General features: G+C 54.9%; 1 protein-coding gene across 3 annotated transcripts in view; it reads right to left on the reverse strand.

The window, feature by feature from the left end:
• NFIC (nuclear factor I C) overlaps positions 1-22,018 on the reverse strand; it is a gene marked incomplete at its 5' end in the record, with an annotated part of 61,218 nt that overhangs the window by 9,010 nt on the left and 30,190 nt on the right. For 2 of the 3 annotated variants that reach the window (XM_079703533.1, XM_079703534.1), the window contains 7 exons: positions 57-204; positions 788-972; positions 3,004-3,129; positions 10,123-10,247; positions 10,877-11,000; positions 11,796-11,870; positions 15,556-15,627. In XM_079703533.1, coding sequence (XP_079559659.1) covers positions 57-204; positions 788-972; positions 3,004-3,129; positions 10,123-10,247; positions 10,877-11,000; positions 11,796-11,870; positions 15,556-15,627 — 855 coding nt within the window. The remainder of the gene's footprint in view (positions 1-56; positions 205-787; positions 973-3,003; positions 3,130-10,122; positions 10,248-10,876; positions 11,001-11,795; positions 11,871-15,555; positions 15,628-22,018) is intronic. The other variant, XM_079703535.1, reaches the window with a different exon arrangement.

Raw genomic sequence — 22,018 nt, forward strand, 5'->3', positions numbered from 1 at the left:
AGAGGCAGGGCCGGGGAGGGGAGGGGCCCCTCGGGGACGCCTTCCCGGGTGCTTACAGGGCGAGGTCGGCGACGAGCTTCCTCCCTCGGAGGTGGGTTTGGTGGCGGGGGGGAGCGCCAGCCGCGGCAGCCCGGGGGGCGGGGGTGCCAGCATCTGAGCAGAAAGGCAGTGACTGGACATTTTGAGCTGGCCACTTCCATTTAACTGGGGGGAACAGAGAGACAGGTGGTTAAGGCGGCGGGCGCCCCCTCCGCCTCGGGCTGCCGTCCACCCCGGGGCTGTGGACCGGCCTGGTGGGCACGGCCAGGACGAGTTTGGTGGGTGCCCGGTGCTCGCCTGACCCCGCAGGCCTCCAGCACCCTGGGATCGCCATGCCTTCCCTGCCTCCTCAGGCTACTGTGTACCCACTTGCTTTTCTTCCACGCCTCCTAAACAACATCGCTGGACCTCATGGGCGGCCTAGACGCATCTCCCCGCATTTGCCGCGAGTACGCATTCATTCATCCACCACCTCGCCCGCGGTTCCCAGATCTGAAAGGCTCCAAACACCAAAAGCTTTGGTGGAAGTCTGGCCAAAGGCGGCCTGAGCTCAGCAGTAACTGTGTTTGATTTGGGGGCTTCCTAGAATACCGTCTGCTCAGACATCTGAAAAAGCCTGAATTCCCACCCGGTCTGGCTCCAGGAGCTGTGGACCCCACCGTTTGTAAAATAGAAGCTGCCCTGGCAGAGGAAGGGTTGCCTGACACTCGCGCCAGGGCCCCAGGGAGGTCGTGCCCCCCACACTCACCGGTCCAGGTTGCTGACTGGCCGGATCGCAGGCCAGCGACACAAGATCTTTGAGCGGGTCCTGGGGGTTGAGGTGAGGTGGGTAGCGGATGGCCGTGTGCGGGAAGTAGGTGGAGGCCGTCTGGGGTAGGATGGACGTGGTGGGGAAGTGCAGGGCCGAGGACGGGTGAGGGCTCCGGGCGATCCCTGTGGAGAGGAGGGGGGCCGTGGTCACCAGGGGCTCCCGCTAGGCTGCCCTGGCTCCGAGTGACTGTGTTTGTGGGTTTGCGTCACGCCCACGCTGCGGCACCTTTAATACGAATATGTGGAGACCCAGCGGCATCTGCCTTGACCAGGCCCTGCTGTCATTTACACGCCCAGATTCGATGAATCTACTGTGACCCCACAGAGTTCTGGTGTCACCCCTTTGAGCATTTTTATTTTTTTAAATTAATTTATTTTTCGCTTGCAGGATCTTAGTTCCCCAACCAGGGATTGAACCTGGGCCCTCGGCAGTGAAACTGCTAAGTCCTAACCACTGTACCGCCAGGGAATTCCCATCACGTCTTTTTTTAAGACAGAGGATGACGGTGGCTCTCAGAGGGTATGTCCTCTGCCCCAGCCACAGAGCAAGCAGGTGGCAGATCCGGGGTTCAAGCCCAGCCTGACTGGCCACACCCTGACCCGGGGCTCGGCTAGCTCTTTCCATAAATGGCTGGTGGGTCAATATTTTTTTTTAATTGAGATATTATTTGCACACTATAAAATCCATGCTTCTAAAGCATACAATTCACTGTGTTTTTTTAGCACATTCACGGAGCTGTATGACCATCACTACAATCCCTTTTAGAACATTCTCATCCCCCTGAAAGGAAACCCTGTCCCCACTAGCACCACCCCCATCCCCTCCCCCAGCCCGACAACCAGGAAGCCACTCTCTGTCTGTGGATTTCCCATCAATGGAATCACACACTGTGTGTCCTTCCGTGTCCGGCTTCTCTCACTGAGCATCATGGTCTCAAGGTCCATCCACGTTGTAGCGAGTGTCCATGCTTCATTCACCCCTTTTCATGGCTGAGTAATATTCCAGTGTGGTATTTTTTTTTTTTCTTTTTCTAAACAAGTCAGTGACTTTTAGTATATTCACTTCGCAATTCCAGAACCACTTCACTGCCTCCAAAAGAAGCCCTGTGTCCACCAGTGGTCACTCCCCCTTCCTCTCTCTCTAGCCCCTGTCCAGACAGTAAATACTTTTGGCTTTCCAGGCCACAGGGTCTCTGATGCAGCTACTCAACTCTGCCCTTGTTGCCTGAAAGCCACCACAGATGACATGTAAACAGATGGGTGTGGCCCTCCGCCAATAAAACTTTATTTACAAGAACGGTGGCAGTTGGGGGGCCTGCTTGGCTGGCTCCTAGTCTAAACTGTTGTGCTATTTTTTTTTTTTTTGCGGTACGCGGGCCTCTCACTGTTGTGGCCTCTCCCGTTGCGGAGCACAGGCTCCGGACGCGCAGGCTCAGCGGCCATGGCTCACGGGCCCAGCTGCTCCGCGGCATGTGGGATCTTCCTGGACCAGGGCACGAACCCGTGTCCCCTGCATCGGCAGGCAGACTCTCAACCACTGCGCCACCAGGGAAGCCCCTGCTGTGCTATTTTGATGTTTGCCTCTGCCCTGTATGTGTATTTGCCCTTGTATGGAACTAAATCATCATTATCACAACCAAGGGGCAACAGGTGGCATTCAAGCTCTTATTTAACTCATTCTGATTTAATTCATTCGGTCCTACGGACAGCCCTGGGAGGGGGATGTTTATGACCCCAGTGGACGGGTGATGGGCTCAGCTCACACCCCACACTGTGAGCGTGGTGCTTCCTGTCTGTGTGGCTGAGAGCTCCCGTACCCCTGTGTGGCCTGTGTGTGTCCTTCTGGGTGTCTGCCTCCTATTGCGGCCATGCCGCCCAGGGGTCTGTCGGTGTGGGTCGCTCGAGCATGACACATGGGGAGCAGGTTGAGGGGTGAGTCCCTGGCTGCACCTCCATGTACAGAAGGGGAAACTGAGGCCCCAAAAGAGTCAGGCCCAGGTGCTCTCTACCATGGCACCTGCAGGCTTTCCTGCCCGGGTGGGAGGCTACAGCAATAGGACTCGTGGTCAGACGGCCGATGGGACTTCCCCGGCCATAAGGGGCCTGATTAGAGAGCTCAGCCGCCCCTCCCCGCCCAGGGCCCGCGGTGCTTACCACTGTGCACGGCGATGACGGGCCGGTGGTGCTGGGTGAAGCTGGAGAGGCGGGGCGAGTCCTGGGGAGACGGACTGTTGAAAGGGGACTTGTCCATCTCTGTTTTCTTCACTGGGGATGAGATGCCTGCAGGGAGGGCCAGAGGGTCAAGGGCCGGCAGGCAGGGTTGTTCCACTCCCAGGACCCCTGCACCTCCCTGCAGAGCCCCTGCCCCCACCTTCTCCCAGCAACCCATGGACGAGGGGCTGGGAGCCCATTGTAAGGAGAGGTAAACCAAGGCTGAGAGCTGGGAAGGGGGCCGCCCAGGGTCACACGGCCCACGGGAGGAGGAGTGTGACGCCACACGGGCCCCTGGACGACAGAGTCCGGCCCCCACCTTCTCTCCTTCCAGACATAAGTCGGCTCAGGGCTGCCCCCCAACCCCCAGGGACACCAGAGCCCTGGAGAAGGCGGCAGGGTGGGCAGAGGATTGGTCCAAAGCCCCAAAGCCCAAGTGGCTCTGTGCTTGTGCCCCCCACCGATCCTTACCCGGGGGACAGAACCTTCCCTATAGGGTCATCGTGAGTATTAAATGCGATACAACATGTAAAGCCGTAAATCAGGGCCTGGCACACACCCACGCACTGGAATTACTTGCTGCCATTCCTCTGCAGATGGGGGTCTCACTACCTCCCTTGGTGGCCCTGCGGAACCCAGACGGTCTCCAGCTCAGCCTCAATGAATAAAAGGTGTAAAATGGGCACATACAGACTCCGTGGAGGCCGTGGCACAGAATGGACGCCGGCTCAGGAGGAGCCTTGTCATGACATGGAAGACAGACCCCAGAGATGTGGGGCACACGTCTGCCCTGAAGAACCATGAATGCCCCCCGCCTGCCTCTCTGCATCCCACCCCCTACTCCCACCCCCCTCTGCAGAGGCTTTCTCTAGTGATAGCAAAGGATGACAACGTGTCTGAAAAAAGGCAGAGTCCTTGGCCTGTGGCCCCTTTTCTGGAATTGGGCTCTGGGGGACGTGGGGATCTGGAGATAGACATGTTTAGGAATTGTTTTAAAATCCATTTTACAGTGAAACACACCCACAGAGGCCCAGAGTGGATTCACACATGGTGAGGGTTGTTTTTTTTTTTTTAAATAGTTTTTATTGGAGTCTAGTTGATTTACAATGCTGTGTTAGCTTCAGGTGCACAGCAAAGTGAATCAGTTATACACATACATATATCCCCTCTTTTTTAGATTCCTTTCCCACATAGGTCACCACAGAGTACTAAGTAGAGTTACCTGTGCTACACGGCAGGTCCCTATTAGCCAGGTATTTTATACAGAGTAGTGTGTATATGTCAATCCCTATCTCCCAATTTATCCCTCTCCCTCCCTTGCCCCCTGGCAACCATAAGAGTCTTTCCTACATCTGTGACTCTACTTCTGTTTTGTAAATAAGTTCGTTTGTACCATTTTTTTTTAGATGCCACACATAAGCGATATCATGTGATACTTGTCTTTCTCTGACTTACTTCACCCAGTATGACAGTCTCTAGGGACACATTGCCTGCCACCCCACAAAAGGTGGCCTCTTAGGTTGCACACATCAAGGCCGGGGTCATTCTCTGTGGGTCATCCTCGGCGCCGTGGGGTGTGGTGCAGCCTCCCTGGCTCCACCCACTTGACGCCAGGAGCACCCCCAGTCATGACAACCACAGATGTCCCCAGACACGGCTCAGTGTCCCCTGGGGCAGAGCCACCCCAGTTAGGACCCCCACCCTCCTCCGAGGCCCGCCACCACTGTTTCTGGGGTCTCGGGTTGATGGTTCTGTGAGTGGGCATCTGCGTGGGTCCCCAGGGCTGTCCCACCTGGGATGCTGCTGCATTCCCCCCACCCCTACTGTGGCATTTCCACGTGGAGTGCTTTCATCCTCTGCAATGGCACGGCCAGGGGTGAGCCAGATCTGGGAACCAGCCCCCCGACGGGCACTCAGGCCACCATCTGCTATTGCTGTTACAGACGCTGCTGCCCTAGTCGGCCCTGGGTGCGCATCAGTGTGTGAGCGGGGGAGCGTGTCCTGGAATGCGGTTGGCGGCCCAGAGGGATCTGGCAGCCAAGCGGGGCCTTGGGTGCAGGCCCGGGCTTTCCCAGGGACAGGAGGAGCTGGTGGCATCCAGGGCGGCCAGCAGGGAGGAGGATGGCCCTGCTGTGTGTGCGTGCAAGCGTGCGTGCGTGCGTGTGTGTGTGTTTGTGTTGGGCTCCCGGCTGGCTCAGGGCTGCAGGGGGAATGAGGTTACGGCTGTCAGACGCTCCTAGAACAGCCTGTCCTGGATGGAAATAGCCCGGCATGGACCCCGCCCCCAGCTGCACCTCCGTAGGCCCTTCTAGAGCTTCCTGAGATGGGGCCTTCGGGAGCCAGGGTCCAGGAGAGGGGTGGGGGGCGCCCGGCGCTGCAAGAGTCACTCTCCTGCCTGCGTTCCTGCATCTGAACAAACATGCTGGGAACGGCCCCACGTGAGCAACCGATGTTGGTTATTAACACAGTGCCTGTACATGCCCAATCAAAGCACGCGTCTCTCCATTTAACAGGCGTGCCCTTGACCTCCCCGATCCGCATGGCCATCTTTCTGCTTAACATACATATCTCCACATATGCATCAAGCATCCCTACGTCCCCCGTCGAAGATACAAACCTTAACGGACGCACGCGCCTGTAGGTGCCCACCCCCAAGTATCTTTCCACTTGCCTGTCACACGTGCCTGTCTGCCCCCCGTTTAAGCACATACGCTTCATCTAACAGGTGGGCCTGTACATCCCCCATCTGAGCACCCACCCGTCTGCTTGACAAACTAGCCCATCCCCCTGCAGTGCCAGCTCCCCTGGGGGGCCCACTACAGCCAACCACTGGGCCTCCAGGGCCCGGAACACAGGGTGGGCAGAGAGTGTGCGGAGTGTACGCGTGGGTGGACGGAGCGCAGTTCTGCTGGGATCGGCCAGCACTCACTGGGCACTTACCACATGGGATGGCCTCCCCCACTACCCCTAGCACTGCTGACACCGGTCATCCTCAGCGGGCCCATCCTGGGCGCTGGGGGGTGTGGAGCAGCGTCCCTGGTCCCACCCACTGGATGCCAGGAGCCCCCCAGTCATGATGGCCAGAGATGTCCCGGACACCGCCCAGTGTCCTCTGGGGGCAGAACTGACCCTCTGTGAGGTCCTGGGGAGCCAAGAAGTGGTGGAGCTGGGATTCAAAGGCAACTCTATAACTCCTCAGGCCACACTCTGCCACCCCCTCCTGCCTCCCAAGTTCAAAGAGGAGAGAGATGGGAGTTCCCTGCTTCACTCCATATAATAACTGCCTGTGGGAGGCCCATGTCCCCTGGGGGAGGGCCACAGAAGCAGCAAGAGCAAAGCACTCTGGGACCCCCTTTCTGCCCCGCTTGGCTGGATAATCAGGGAAGGCCTCGGGAGGAGGTGGCCAGAGGAGAAAGGGCACTCCTGGTCCTCCTGGCCCGGGCACGGAAGGGGCAAAGGGCTGGAAGCTGGTGTATGGGGTCTGAGAGATGTGGCTGCAGAGGTCTTGCCTGGGCGGGGCTGGCAAGATTTCCCCCAGGCCTCTGTGCCCCCCCCCAGGCCTCTGCCCCTCCAGGGCACCGGAGTGAGGAGGCTGGGGCTGGGGGGTTAGCTGGGCGCTGCCCATGGCGGCCACAGCGGAGGAAGGGAGAGAGTGCTCTAATCAGCTTAACCCCTTTAATGAACATCTAATTGGGGGCTGTCTAGACAGGAAGCCAGAGGAAGCCAGGAAGAGGAGAAAAAGGAGGAGGAGGATGGGCAGGAAGGGGAAGAAGAGGGAGGGAGAAGAGGAGGGGGAGGAAAAGATAGAATTCATCTCCCCACGAGCCTGTGAGCACCCGGAGGGCAGGGGCAGGCACACACTAGAGGGTTGTACTGAGACTCCCACAGGAGGGAGTGAGTCTGCCATCACCTGAGGCAACCAATGGGAGCTATAGGAGGACTGACCCCCTCTGGCATTCCCTTCCAGCTCTGTGATTTCCCCATCGCACACCAGAAGCTGGTACAGGCTTCCTCCTTGTCCTCTCCCATCATGGCCACTTTAGTCTCAGTGTAGGAAGGTTGGATCAAGCCCCAGTGACTCTCTCTAGCATTTCCTTCCTTTTAAAATTTTGTTTTTCTTTTTTGAGCATCCTGAGTTGAATGCTGGGTTCTTTATTTCCAGCCTTTCTCTTTTTCCAATTAAAGCTATAATTTTTCCTCTCAGGGCTGCTGTGGCTACATCAGCACAGGCTGTCTTTCAGCTCTAAATAGTATTCACTTTATATGTAGACAACCTCTTCAATCACAGAATTAGTGAGAAGTGCTTTTGAGTTCCCAATCAATAAATGATAGGGCAGAAGTTAACTGTCTCCCAATATCTGCTTTATCCTTCTTCCTTAGTAACAGAACCCTTGATTTGAGATGGGCACATAATTGACCCAAATAAGATTACATTTCCCAGCATCCTTTGCAGCAGAGTATGGCCTTAGGACTAACTCAGGGGCCCAGAGATAAGCAGAAGGGGTAAGTGCATCTTCTGAAAATTATTCTTAAAGGGAGAGGACATGCCCAGACTTGACCCTTCTTTCCTGCTGGCTGGAAAGCAGACATGATGGCTGGAGCTCCAGCAGTTATCTTGGACCATGAGGTAGGAATGAAAACCACATTCAGTGGTGCATAAGGCAGGAGACTGAGTCCCTCACATCACACTTGCCCAGGGCGGCTGATGGCTGGACATTTATCTGTGAGAGAAATGCACTTCCTTTTGTATTTTCTGTTATCTACAATCAGACTTAAAGCTTATTGAATACAGGTCTTTATAGAGACAAACTTTAGAAAGATAGGGAACCCACAGAGATAGAACCGTACAGACACTCTGACCCATAAATTAAAGCCTAATAAATAGAGAGGTCCTCCCAGCATTAGATACCTGGGAGCCCACACTGAGGAAGAGGGAGGAGGCTTGGGACCTCAAATGTCACAACCAGCTGTGTTAGAGACCAATTCCAAGAGATGGGAATTTTATAAAGACATGACCACCAAAGAAACTCTCCTGTTTCCTGGTCACTTATGTGCCAGATGGTTGCTTAAGTCACATTCTACCGTGTCCTCTTTCCAACTCTCCAAAAGAATGATGGTTCTCATCACTCCCACTTTGAAGATGAGGCAACCGAGGCTCAGAGATGTTAAGTCACCTGCCCAAGGTTACACAGCCCACACAGTGAGCCAAAGACAGAGCTGGGATTTGAACCCTGGTCTCTCTGATGCCTGAACCTGCCCTTTTTCTTTCTCTCTCTCCCTCTTTTTTTTTTTTTTTTTTTTTTGCGATACGCGGGCCTCTCACTGCTGTGGCCTCTCCCTTTACGGAGCACAGGCTCCAGACGCGCAGGCTCAGCGGCCATGGCTCACGGGCCCAGCCGCTCCACGACATGTGGGATCCTCCCGGACCGGGGCACAAACCCATGTCCCCTGCATCGGCAGGCAGACTCTCAACCACTGCACCACCAGGGAAGCCCCCTATCTCTTTCTTTCTTTTATTGAAGAAGAGTTGATTTACAATAATTCAGGTATACAGCAAAATGATTCAGTTCCATATATATAAGTATATATATGTGTGTGTGTACATATATATATATATATATCAGATTCTTTTCTGTTATAGTGAACCTGCCCTCTTAATTGTAATGTTATATTGCTTTTCAAGAATCCTATAGGTATGGCACTTTGTACAGACAGATCTTTATAAGAAATCAGACTCTACAGGGAAGAGGGAAAGAGGAGGAGGGGGAGAGAAGAAAACAAATCCTAAGGTATACTGGGTACCTATTATGTGCCAGGCCTGTTTTAGGGACATCAAATGCATTAATTCACTTAATCCCCACAATAAACCTATGGGGTGGGTACTGCAGGTATTAACACCCCCATTTTATAGATGAAGAAACCGAGGCCCAGAGAGGTGGGGTCACCAGGAAGCTGTCAGGGCTGGGGGGCTCGAGTGTCCACGTTCATAACCACTAGGCTATACAGTGGGGTGAACCCTCGTTAAAGGATAAGGGAGCGGGTAGAGACATGCTTCTAAAACTGGGGGGCACAGACCCCGTTGAGAATCTGAGGAATGCCAGGGGCGTCCTCCCCACAGGCTACTCTGCAAACCATTTCCTTTAAGTGCAACGTTGGCCCGCTGGAGAGCAGAATCTTAAGGTGAAAGGGATTTTTTTTTTTTTTTTTTTTTGGCCGCGCGGCGCGTCTTGCATGATCTTAGTTCCCCTATCAGGGATTGAACCCAGGCCACAGCAGTGGTGAAAGCACCAAGTTCTAACCACTGGACCACCAGGGACTTCCCAGAAAGGGATTCTTTAGATGAGAACGGTGATGGAGATGGAAACTCCAAAGGGAAATCTTTGGAGAATGCCCTTAGGGAGACGGTAAGTAAACAAAGAATCAGGAGCCAGCGTTCACAACGGAACTGCTGACCCTACAGAACAGGAGCCCCATGAGACAGACACTCTGGAGAGGACCCTATGAAGACAGAGGAGCAACAAGAAAATCTACCAGGAAAAGGATGCTATAAGAAAAGAGGCGGGGCTCCTATGGAACTGGACTCACAGAGAGCAAGATCCCATGGAGATGGGAATCTTGCAAAAAAAAAAAAAAAAAAAAAAAAAAAAAAGGACTCCAGGGAGGACCCCAGTGGAAAGGGAACCCACGTATCAGGACGCTCTAGTTGAGGGTCTACGGCAGACCCGAGGATGAAGCACCCTGTTGATCGGAATCGTTACTGAGTCAATTCTGTATAGCAGGAACCCCACAGAGATGGGCCGTTAACAGGCAGAGGGCAGGAAAGTCGGGCAAGGGCTAATCTCCATCCTCCCCGGCCAGAGCGGAACCAAACAGCTCCGGGAACGCGAACCCGGACTTTACTTCCAACCGCGCGCATCCTGCGAGACTACAATTCCCAGGAGACCCCGCGGCTCCAGGCCGACTCTCTGCCCCGGGGCGCCCGCGCAGTGCCTGCCGGAACACGTAGTCACCGCCGCGGTAACCCAGACCGGAAGGTCAGTCAGCCCCCGCCGCCAGCCCCACCTCCTTCCATGTCCTCCGTCCAGTTGCGGCTGCTACTCGTGGGAGAGCTGGGCGAGGTGTAGTAATCGCCGCCGGGGCTCGTGTCCACGTCTTCCTCCATCGAGCCCGATTTGTGCCGCTTGCTCCTAAGGGGCGAGGAAGGAAGCCAGCAGACCAGTTACCACGGAGACGGGCCCGGCGGGCTTTGCTACTTCCGGTTCTTAGGGGGCAGGGCGAGGAGGGTGCTATCGCGAGACGTCACGCGAGCCGCGGACTTTCGGCTGTTTCTCGGATGACATCCGCTTTAACCTGCCCATCACTTGGGTGGGACACCTGGGGCCAGAGGCCCGGAGGGACTCAGCAGAGGGCCAAGCTAGCAAGCTAGCAGAGTGGAGACTAAAGCCCTGAAAACCTGGCTGATCGCTTGACCTACTGTAATCCTCAGAACAACCTGGTAGGATTATGATCCCACTTAGCAGGTGGGGAAACCGAGGCAAACAGAATGTGACCGGCTCACGATCACACAGCATATCTCAGCAAGAACCGATGTCTGTGTTCTCATGGAGTCGCAGGGGCTAGGCCTGTAGGACTCGAGGCTGTGGGAGCCCAGCGTGGGATGTCAGGGCTGGGGAAAGAGTCACTTGGGGGCTGGGTTTTGAAAGATGAATAAGTTTCCCAGGTGGAACGTGAAAACAGGGAAAGGAATGAACCAGCTGGGGCCAGATGGAGGTGGGGGGGGCGTGAGGTGCCCAGAGGTGGGGTCCCGGGGACATACCCGCTGGAGGATGTGCTGGGTAGCGTTCTTCTCATGCCGGTGCTGGCTGGATTTAGGTCATATGCCAGGTGTCCCTGCAGCTCCCCCAGGGAGAAGTTGGGTCCTGTTCCAGTCACCACAGGTGCTGTGGAGGGCGACAGAGAGGAGGATGAGGGAGGAACAAGGTCCAGGGCTGCACTTTGTGCTGGAGGGGTGAGGAGAGCCATCTGGGGGCTGGCAGAACGAAAAGGAACTGCTTCCCAAATTGGCCTGATTCCTAATTTGGCTGAAACTGGCCTTATACTATGGGTCAGAAGAACAAGGCCATTGAGAAGGGCCAAGGTCACACTGTGAGGCAGAAGCATAGCCAGAGCTGGAGGCCAAGCTTCCCAGAACTCTCAGAGGCCAGGCTCTGCTGATCTGGATGGGGAGGGCAAGGGTTAGGGTTAAGGCAGGATAGTGCCCAGAGGTCCCTGGGGTAGGATTCAAATGGGGGTGTCTGGGGATGGGGGTGGGTCCCCAGCAGGTCCATAGGTAAGGCAAGAGGACAAGAGGTGAAACAGGTGGGGGGGGGCCCTCTGGGGTCTACTGGGAGGGGTGAAGGAGGTCCCAGAAATGGGGGATACTGGGGCAGAAGGTTCTTTAGCCCTTCCACCCAGCATCTGGAGTCTTTTCTGGGGAAGAGCATGTCACCCTGACCTTGGACTCTGGGAAAGGCCTGGATACCGCCCTTCCTAGGGACTTAGGCTTGGTGACAAGGGTGGCTGGAGAGGATGTGGGGGAGTGGGGCAGGGTGATGGGCTCCTTCCTCCTCCCTCCCCGAGTCCCTTTCCCTCTTAGAGCCCCCATCCCAAAGCCACTTCTCCTTTCTGACAGTCCTCCCCTGTATGAGCCCACCTCCCACCTCGGGTCCCAGCACAGGGTGGGCGGGGACACTTACTCCGGGACACTTGGATGAGCTCAGTGACGCTGAACACACCGGAGGTGACGAAGCTCTCCTGGAAGTCGGTGGTGTCTGGAAAAGAGAGGAAGGATGGGGGTCAGCAGGCGGCCAGCTGAGCTGGGTCTGTTCCCCCCCTTGACACCTCCAGGCTGCCCAGACTCCGGGGGCTGGACCCAGCCTGGCCAGTCACCCTGTCTACCCACCTCCCCAACCATCACAGCCCTGCAGCAGGAGGATGGCCAGCTCAGCCCCTCCAAGCCGACGGGGACTCCTCCGCCCTAACACAGCTGGAGCGGATCTCCTTTCCTGAGTCTCTGCTCTGTCCTTCTCACTGCAGCCCCAGCCAGCCTCCCCTTCTCCAGCCTGGGCCTTCACACCGCCTCCCAGCCCTCCTCGGGAGCCCCTGTGCTGTGGCAGGCTGCACACACAAGTGGAGGCCAGACCTGGGTTCACAGCTCAGCTGCCCACTCGGCGTGGGATCTTGGATAAGTCACTTTACCTCCCTGAGCTTTGATGCTCTCTGATCTCAAAAGTGGGGACCATACACCCTGTCATCTTGGGTGGTTGTGAGCTATGAATGCTACTACCTAGGAGGGACCAGCTTGCTTCCTTTGCCTCACTCATCACCCCATGCAATGCTGCAGTCTCTTAGCCTTCTGCCTCCAGGCTGTGAGCTCTGTGGTGTCCCCAGTACCCGGACCAGAGGCTGGCAAATGGCAGGGGCTCAGAACCATGGGGTGAATGGAGGGTCCACAGGCAGCAGTTAAAATCCCCAGTGTGCCCGGACCCATTCCCGCCTAATGTCAAAGGAAGAGGGACCCTCCTCTCTGGGCTGGGGTGGTTTAGACCCATTTCATGGATTTGGAAACTGAGGCTGACCTCGAGAGGGTGGGAGCACTGGCCAACCCAAGACAGCTGGGAGCAGGCCTGTCCCACCCGGAGACCCTCACAGGCTGGACCCGTTACCAGGCACCTCCAGTGTCCGCCCACTGAGCTGGGCACTGGGGACACAGTAGGGAACAAGACGTACAGGAGCAGCTGCCCTCTTGGACTCACAGCCCAGGGTGGGCAAAGGACGCCACATAAAAGCTCCTGCTTGTACGTCAATGTTCACAGCAGCATGATTTACAGTAGCTGAAATTGGAGACAAATGTCCATCAACCATGATGGATACACAAAATGTGGTCCCTCCACACACGGGAACGTCACTCAGCCGTGAAAAGAGGTGAAGCCCTGACACTCGCTACAACGTGGATGGACCCCGAGACCACGATGCTCAGTGAGAGAAGCCAGACACAGAAGGACACACGCTGTGTGATTCCATTGATGGGGAACGTCCAGAACGGGCAAATCCACTGAGACAGAGAGTGGGTTCCTGGTCACTCGGGGAGGGGGAGTGACTAATGGAGATGGGGTTGCTTTGTGGGTTGATGAGAATGTTCTGGAACTAGACAGAGGTGATGGGTGCACAGCTCTGTGAATGTACTTAATGTCACTGGACGGTACATTTTAATAGGGTTAAAATTCTACATTTTATGTGTACCACAATTTAAAAAGAAAGTTATTAAAGATGATTCAGTTAAATGTGAGATGTGTCAGGCAGTGGTGAGGCAGTCAAGGTCGGGAGAGCCTGCTGGGGAGGGGACCTATTTTACACGAAGGGCTCAGAGAAGGCTTCCCTGGGAGGGTGACATTCAACCTAGATCTCAAGGTAGGGGTGGATAAGGCGAACACGTGAGTTAAAATTTGGGTAGTGCCCAGACAGCGCCAGGCACAGAGAAACTGCCTTGTGAAAACTGGCTGCCCCAATGAGGATGATATTAAACTCGACGTTTTGCCACCTCCCTGTGGGTTACGATGTTCCTGGCAGTGGGAATGGCTTGTGCAAAGGGCCTGGGGTTGGGATGCACTTGGCAAATAGGAGGGCAACAGGGCTGGAGTTGAAGGAGCCAGAGAGAGTGGTCGGAGTGGAGGTGGGACCCACAGAATGGCAGCTCTTGGCTTTGGGGGGTGGTGGGAGCAGTTCTTGTCCAGGCCCCCAGGGGGCAGCAGTAGCCGCAGGGAGCTCACAGCAGTGCCCAGCTCCTCAGCTGTCTGCCACCCGAGCCCCCTGCTTATGAGTTTTGTGTCCACCATTCATTGAGCAATTACTACCTGCCCAGGCCCATGATGGGAGGCTCGGGACCACAACATCCCAAGGAGGACAGGGCGGTGGCTCCCAGTGTCCAGGGGGAAGTGGCCGTGGCCACTTCCTGCTGACCCAGCTGGCCGACTGCTGTCAGCACGCCCCTCCGCCCCACCCCCACCGGGGTTTCCTGTTTGTGCAGTGCTCGCCCAGCTCAATCTCCAGGGGACTCCCTGGCGGGCGGGGAGGAAGTGATTTCCTCTACCAGACGCTGGAGCTCCCCACGGGACCAGGCCAAGCGCCATGGCCCCCGCCGCCTGCCTTGAACATCTGGCTTGGAGGGAGGCGCCTGGGGCTCACAGGAGGTCAAGGAGGACTCGGGTCACAGATGGCCAGTGAGGTGTGGCCTGGGGGCCTGTGAACCTCCTGGAACCATCCAGCCTCCCTGTGCATGCCTGTGACGGACCTTCCAACGGGGATGCCCTCACCCGCTGGCTGTTTCTTCCTTTCTCCCTTTTCACCTCTCCTCCTTCCTTGCCCCTAATATACTATCCCTCTAGTTTCTCTTTTTCCCTCTGCTTCATCCTTCCTTCTCTCCTTTTTTGCTTTCTAGAAATGTTTTTTGAGCACCTAGTGTGTACCAGGTCCTGTTCTAGGTACTGAGGACACAGTAGTGATCAAAACAAACACCTCTGCCCTTGAGGAGGTGATGTTCCACTAGGTGAGATAAGCGAACACATTTGCAATCACCAAGCAACTAAGCAAATACATATGCAATCACTAACTTCCTCGAAAGGAAATAAAACAGAGGGCTGAGATTGAGAGTGACTGAGGCTGCTTGAGCTGAGGGGCTCAGGGAAGATCTTTCTGAGAGGGAGGCATTTGAGCTGAGACCTGGGTGATCTGGAGCGAGAGAAAGCAGTTAGCTGTCCAGATAGCAGGCACAGCACGTGCAGAGGCTCTGGGACAGGTGGTGCCTGGCATGCTGGAGGAACAGCAAGGAGGCCTGTGTGTCTGGAACAGAGTGAGCGAGGGGGGAGAGGGAGGAGGGGAGGAGGGGAGGGCAGGAGGACTTGGGCTTTTACCCCCAGGAGGTGGGAGCCCTGGAGGGCTGTGGGCAGAGGATGGGCGGGGCCTGACTCAGGTGCTCATGGGTACCCTCTGACCGCTTCAGGGAGGACAGACTGTGGGAGGGAATAGTCAGGGAACCAGAGTAGAAGCAGGGACTCTGAAACTTCCAAATCCTCTCTGTCCTGGCTCTGCTCCCACACCGGCAACATAGACCTGAGTTGTCCTACTCATCCACTCAATGTCCCATGAGACTGCAGGGCCCACCAGGGCCTCTCCCATGGCGGGAGCACCTCAGAGCCCAGACGCTGGAGCTCAGGGTCGGGGGTTCCAACCCCAGCTCCCTGCATGCCCCTGGGAAGGCCCATATTCCTCTCCGGACCTCAGTCCCTGCCTCTGCAAAATGGAACAACAGCAGCACCTATTCCACAGCATGGCTGGGAGGAGGGACTCAGGTGCTCACACAGGACCACACAGAACCCACAGGGGGCTCTCCGGAAACGATTCCTAAATAAAAGATGGGGATGAGCCCGTGCCCTCCACCCCCGCCACCTCCAGACTCACCCAGTGTGATGGGCTTGCTGTCCTCCTGGTCGGAGCCCATCCCCGCCCGGGGACTGCCGCTTTGCTCTGCATCTGCAAAGAGAGGGAGGGGGAGTTGGTGACGTCGCAGGAACCCCCACTCATGAGGGGAGGAGACATCAGCCCAGTGCTAGGCTGGGCCAGCGCCGTGGTCTGGAGCATGGCATGGCCCCCTCCCTGGCTGCTGCCCCAGGGGGTCATGGACGTCTGAGGTCACTAAGCGCCAGCCTGCCTGTGTCCTGAACCATGGCGAGAACCCGAGTGGAGGGGCTGGCTCAGTCGTGGGGAAGTGCTCTCTGAGCCTCAGTTTCCTCATCTGTCAAGTGAGGTTAACTCATTTAATCCTGCCTCTGCCGTATGAGGTGGGAACTCTCATGCCCATTTCACAGACAGGAAAACAGAGGGCCAGAGAGGTGAGTCCCTGGCCCCTCAGGACCCCTCCCCACCGCCTCTGCCTTCCGAGTCCTGGGAGCCCAGCCTGTGGTCTTGGGTTGCCACTCAGGATCCCCGGAGAGGGGGCCGAGGGGCGTATTTCTGCAGCTGTGACATTTCCGGCCCCACCCGCCGGGCTTGGGGGCTCCCTCCCACCCCGGCGCCCGCCCCTCCATCTTATCTAAAAATAATCAGGCTCCTTGGCAGCCGGGTGAAGCAGACAGACGCTGAGCTCAGCGTTATTGGCTCCGGAGGCCTAGATGGAGGGCGAGTAGAGCCAGCCCCCTCTGCAGCCCTCACACCCTCCACCCCAGACTGCGGGGGGGAGGAAATGGACAAGCCCAGCCAGACAGGACCCCTAGCCCCCCCCCCATTTGTCTCTCAGGTCAAGGACAAAGGTGGCGGGAATCACCATCAAATGCCAGAGAAAGAGAATCAGGCCCCTCCCACCTGCCACACTCCAAAGCCCAGAGCTAATTGCTGTGTGACCTTAGGCAAGTCGCTTAACCTCCCTGAGCCTCAGAGTTTTCTCCTTCAAATGTGCGAAAGCATCTCACAGGCCTGGCTGGGTTGCCAGGAGGTGGCAAGGAGCTGATACATATGAAGCGCTTAGGGCATACTGAGCTCTAGACCCATGGTGACATCCACCCCATTATTATTATTACTGTTATTTTTAAGTCCCTAACGTGACTACAGATGTTTTTTCTTGTTCTCATTTCACACTTTCCCTTAAATCATGAAGAGAGCCACAAATCTGGCATTGTTAGTGTACCCATTTTGTACACAAGGAAAAGGGAGGGTTAGAATGACGAAAAAGTGCCCCGCCCCACACCCCTTGCTGTTGTTTTTTACACAGTAGTGTATCATTTTATTTTATTTATTTATTTTTTGTCCACACTGCTTGCGGGATCTTAGTTCCCTGACCAGGGATCGAACCCGTGCCTGCTGCGGTGGAAGGGCAGAGTCTTAACTCCTGGACCGCCAGGGAATTGCCCGGCCCCTTGTTGTTTTAATTCGGTAGCTAGTGCTTACATCCCGACATCCAGCAGGCGCTTTCGTGAGCCGCCTGGATTCTGCGATGAGACGCGCGCATTCCCATCCCAGCTCTGGGAACCTCCAAGGACACGTGGTCCCGGGGGGCGGGGATCACTTCCCCTGCTGGGGCCTCAGTGCACCCAGGGTTGCTTTGGGGATAATAATAATGATGACACCTCGCACAACAGTCACTGGGCCCTCGCCGTCTGCCTGGCATCGCGCTTTTGCCTTTGCACACACGCTGTGGGCTGAGCACCTACTGGCGGACAAGACCCAGGGATGCTGTAAACAGCACAGGAGCGGCCCCACCTGCCTCAGTTTCCCCATCCACGATAGGAGCAGATGCAGGCAGCCCTCCTTGGCTGGGCTGCACAGCCCCCGCGTGGCCGACTAGGCGGGGCAGGCTGGGCAGTGGTAAGAGGGCTGTGCCCGGCTCGGCCCCGCGCCCTGTGGCCGCTCCCGGGCTCGGGCAGCCAGCAGCCCCTTGGAGCCGGCCCGTCCTGCTTGGATGGCCGCATGGCTGGGCACGGATGGCCACTGGGTTGGGAAGGGCCCAGCCCGGGCAGCCAGCCGTCGGGCTCCAGGCCTTGGGCACAGACCCTCTTCCGGAACCGGCACCCACACAGACTCAGCGGGCAACAGTGGCCGGCTGGCACTCAGGGGCCTACCCGAGATGGGGGATGTTTCTTGAGCGCCACCTGTGTGCTTATGCTTTGGAACCAGGCAGCCCAGGCTGTGGGCCTCAGACGCCACCCCTCATCTCTCTGTGCCTCACTCCCCGCATCTGTGAAATGGGCACAATTACAGAATCTCCCTCAGAGGCTGTTCAGGAGGGAAAAGGTGACAATGAATGCAATCAAGGGCCCCAAACAGTGGCTGACATGTAGTAAGCACTTCAGCAACTGCAGAGAGGGTTTTATTACTATTTTTGCTATCTCCTTGCTGTTTCTGTCTTGGGTGCTATTACTTTGTATCTTGAAAGCCATGGCCCTAGGCTACGGCTGGCTCTAGTCTGGAGCCCTTATTCACTGCTCTTGACCTCAGGCCAGCCGTATCACCTGTCTGAGCCTCAGTTTCCTCATCTGTAAAATGGGACTATAATAAAACTCACTTCCCAGGGTTTGTTGGGTCTCCAAGTCAGCTAATAACAAGTGTAAAAGGGTTGGTGCCAAGTTGACATTCAATACATGGTAGGTTTGGGCAGCAATTGTAAATGAGAGTGTGTTTTTAATTTTGGTTTCTAATTGATCGTTGCTAGCACTTAGAAATGCGATTAGTCTGGGGGTGTTAATCTTGTATTCTGCAACCTTGCTGAACTCACATATTAGTTCTAAGAGTCTTTTTCTTTTTCTGGTAGATTCTTTGGGATTTTCTACGAAAACCATCATGTTGCTTGCAAACAGGGCAAGTTTTATTTCTTTCTTCCTAATCTGTATGCCTCTGATTTCTTTTTCTTGGTTTATCGCACTGGCTAGGACTTCCAGAACCCTGTTGACTGGAAGTGGTGAGAGCAGGTGTCCTCGTCTTGCTTCTGACCTTAGGGGGAACCCATTTGGTCTGTCACCACTAAGAATAATGTTAGCTGTGGTTCCTGCAGATCCCTTTATTGGGCTGAAGAAGCTCTCTCTATTTTTTCTCCTATACTCCTGGTAGTTCTTTTTAAATTTAAATAAATGTCGTTTCTAAATAATATGATGCTGTAATTATATGCCATCTCATTAAAAATTGTTTTAATTTGATTTTTAGATTGTGTTGAAATATACATAACATAAACTTTGCCATTTAACCATTTCTAAGTGTACAGTTTAGTGGCGCTGAGTACATTCATAGTATCTTGTGACCATCCCCACCATCATCTCCAGAACTTTCTCATCTTCCCAAACTGAAACTCTGTCCCCATGAAACGCTGACTCCCCACCCCCTCCCCCGGCCCCTGGCCCCCACCATCTACTTCCTGTCTCTGTGGATGTGACTCCTCTGGGGACCCCCTGTGAGTGGAATCACACACTGTGTGTCCTTTTGTGTCTGGCTTCTCTCACTGAGCATCGTGTCCTCAGGGTCCATCCATGTTGTAGCAAGTGTCAGAACGTCCTTCCCTTTTATTGTGCCATCTTACTGGCCAGGCCGCAGGCCATGTGGGATCTTAGTTCCCGGACCAGGGACTGAACCCCAGCCCCTGCAGTGGGAGCACGGAGTCTTAATGCTGGACCGCCAGGGAAGCCCCTGCCATCTTATCTTTAATCACCTCTAAAACCTCAAACTATTTCTCATCCACCTGCTGACCACCTGCCTGTCATTTGGCTCCTGGAAACCCAGTATGGGAGCCCCGAGTCACATGCAACTTGAAATTTAAATTGGCTAAATTGAAATTAAATTTTCAGGACTTCAGCCGCACCAGTCACCTTTCAATACTCGACAGGCACACGTGGCTGGTGGTGACCGAATTGGATGGCACCGAGTACGCCCACCATCGCCACACAAAGTTCTATCGGGCTGAGCTGCTCTGGACGTTTCCATGAAAAATCAAGGGAAAAAAAAAAAAAGACACCGATAATTCTTCCTCCTCCCATCTAGAGGCCCAGTCCTAAAATGGACCTTCCTTCGGTCTGAACAGATGGACCCAGAGTGTATAATGCTAAAGGCCAGCTAATGTCCAATGCCCCAAGATGCCCCAGACCCCAAGTGGGCAGCTTTCATTTGCTGAGTTTTTACTGTGTTAGGAGCTCCACAGCACCATCTGATTAAATTTACCCAACTGATGAGGTTGGTAAACTGAGGACCAGCTCAGGGAGTCTATATCCCAAAGCTGATGTCAATTCAAAGAAATGGTCTGCCTAGCGCAGAGGTTCCTAACTGGGGTGATCCTGCACCCCAAGGCGATGTCTGGGGACATCTGTGTTTGTCACGACTAGGGGGCTTCTGGCATCGAGGGGGCGGGGACAGGGAGGCTGGTCTGGGATAGCCCCCCAGAGTCATCCGGCCCCCAGTGTCAGCAGTGCCGAGGCTGAGGGACTCTGTTCCAGATCCATCCATTCTCAGTAGGGGCAAAAATTGGTTCTTGGGGCAATGGAGGGGGCTAAAAATTTTTGCTCTTTTTATTTATAAAACATAGATAGATAGTTATACATATATAATATACCTGTGCTATTAAAATTTCATGAGGTGCAGTGATTAGGGAAAAAAAACTGTCTAAAAGGGCTCTTTAGAGGGAGGCAATAATGAAAGAAAAGGGTCTTGTACAATTTTAAAGGGCTATCAAAAGAGAAAGAAGAGTATGCAACAGAAACTGTAGGTGACCTACCACGTCTAAAGCATTCACTTCACTGAAAGTCTGCCAACCTCTGCTGTGTGTCCTTGTGCAAGTACTTTGACATCTCTGAGCCTCCATTTCCTCATCCATAAATTAGAGCTGAATTGCACTACCGTTTACTTCTCTACTTTGATCACTTGACAAACTGATTGCTGAGCACCTCCAGGGTGCCATGTGTCTAACACACAGCAGCAACCAAGATGGACACAATTCCCTGCCTTCGTGGCACTGACATCCTAATGGTGGAGTGACAGGCAATGAACAAGTAAGCAAATAAACCAGGAGTATAATTCCAGGCTGTGCTAGGTGCAAGGGAGGCCATCCAACCCAGAGATGTGAGTGGCAGCCCCTGGTGAGTGAGGGGCTGTGACTGGAGCTCCTGGGAGGGTCGTCAAGGTCACACCGTGTGAAATGGTACATTCCAATAGTTAATACGTGGTGAGTCACTCCTTTGACTATGTCGAGCTACAAGTTTTCCCTCCACTGACTCATCTAATCTTCGAAACTCCCCCAAGAGGGATATGCGATTATCATCCCCATTTTCCAGATGGGGAAACTGAGGCACAAAGAGAGGCAGGCGACATATTCAAACTCAGGCAGCACCAGGTGGCACCGATGGGCCTGGGATCAACCCCCAGACACCCCAAGGCCTCACAATTGGGTCCTGTGCTTTTTTTTTTTTTTTTTTTTGCGGTACGTGGGCCTCTCACTGTTGTGGCCTCTCCCATTGCGGAGCACAGGCTCTGGACGCGCAGGCTCAGCGGCCATGGCTCACAGGCCCAGCCGCTCCGCGGCATGTGGGATCCTCCCGGACCGGGGCACGAACCCGTGTCCCCTGCATCGGCAGGCGGACTCTCAACCGCTGCGCCACCAGGGAAGCCCGGGTCCTGTGCTTTTGACTAGGAGGTGTCCAGTGGGCCCTTGGAGGGGGGCTCAGTTTGTCTTGCCCCAACTCCAGGACCCCTTTCTTATCAGTGGTTTGGAGTGGCCCCCTGTGTTTGGACCCTGTTGTCTGACCAGTCAGATAAAGGCCCCAGCTGGGGGTCCCCTGCTGCTCTGCGTTTGCCAAAGGTCCCTTCTGTCACTAATTGTGGTGCTGGGGGCAGATAAATTGTTTGCATATCTCTGTTTCACTTAGGCTGAAAAGCACCCCACGGAAGCAGAACCCCCAGACCCTACTGTCCATGGGGGCCTCCTACTGTCCATGGGGGCAGAGGCCCCAGACCCTGATGCACAGGCCAGGGAAATTTCAGAGCACATCCACCTCACTGAGGTGGGAGCTGAGGTGTAGAGTGAGAAGGTATGGGATGATGATGATGATAATAATAATAAACAATAACAACAATAATAATGGTAACTGCTAAGCACAGACAGCTTACCGAACACCAGATGTCAGGCTACGTATTTGAGTTTTGTCTAACACCCTCCAGTAATCCTTGATCAAGGTTGACAACCATGGGTTACCCAGAGAGGGTAAGTAAGTTACCCAAGGCCACACAGCAAGGAAAGCTGATGGGCCGACCAGGTTTTATCTGCTCCTCTCAAAAATATATCCATGAAAACCATAATTCGAAGAGATACATGCACCCCAGTGTTCACTGCAACACTACTCACAGTAGCCAGCACATGGAAGCAACCTAAATGTCCATCAGTGGAGGAATGGATAAA

This window comes from Hyperoodon ampullatus, assembly GCF_949752795.1.
Source record: "Hyperoodon ampullatus genome assembly, chromosome: 4".
NCBI classification, from domain to species: domain Eukaryota; kingdom Metazoa; phylum Chordata; class Mammalia; order Artiodactyla; family Ziphiidae; genus Hyperoodon; species Hyperoodon ampullatus.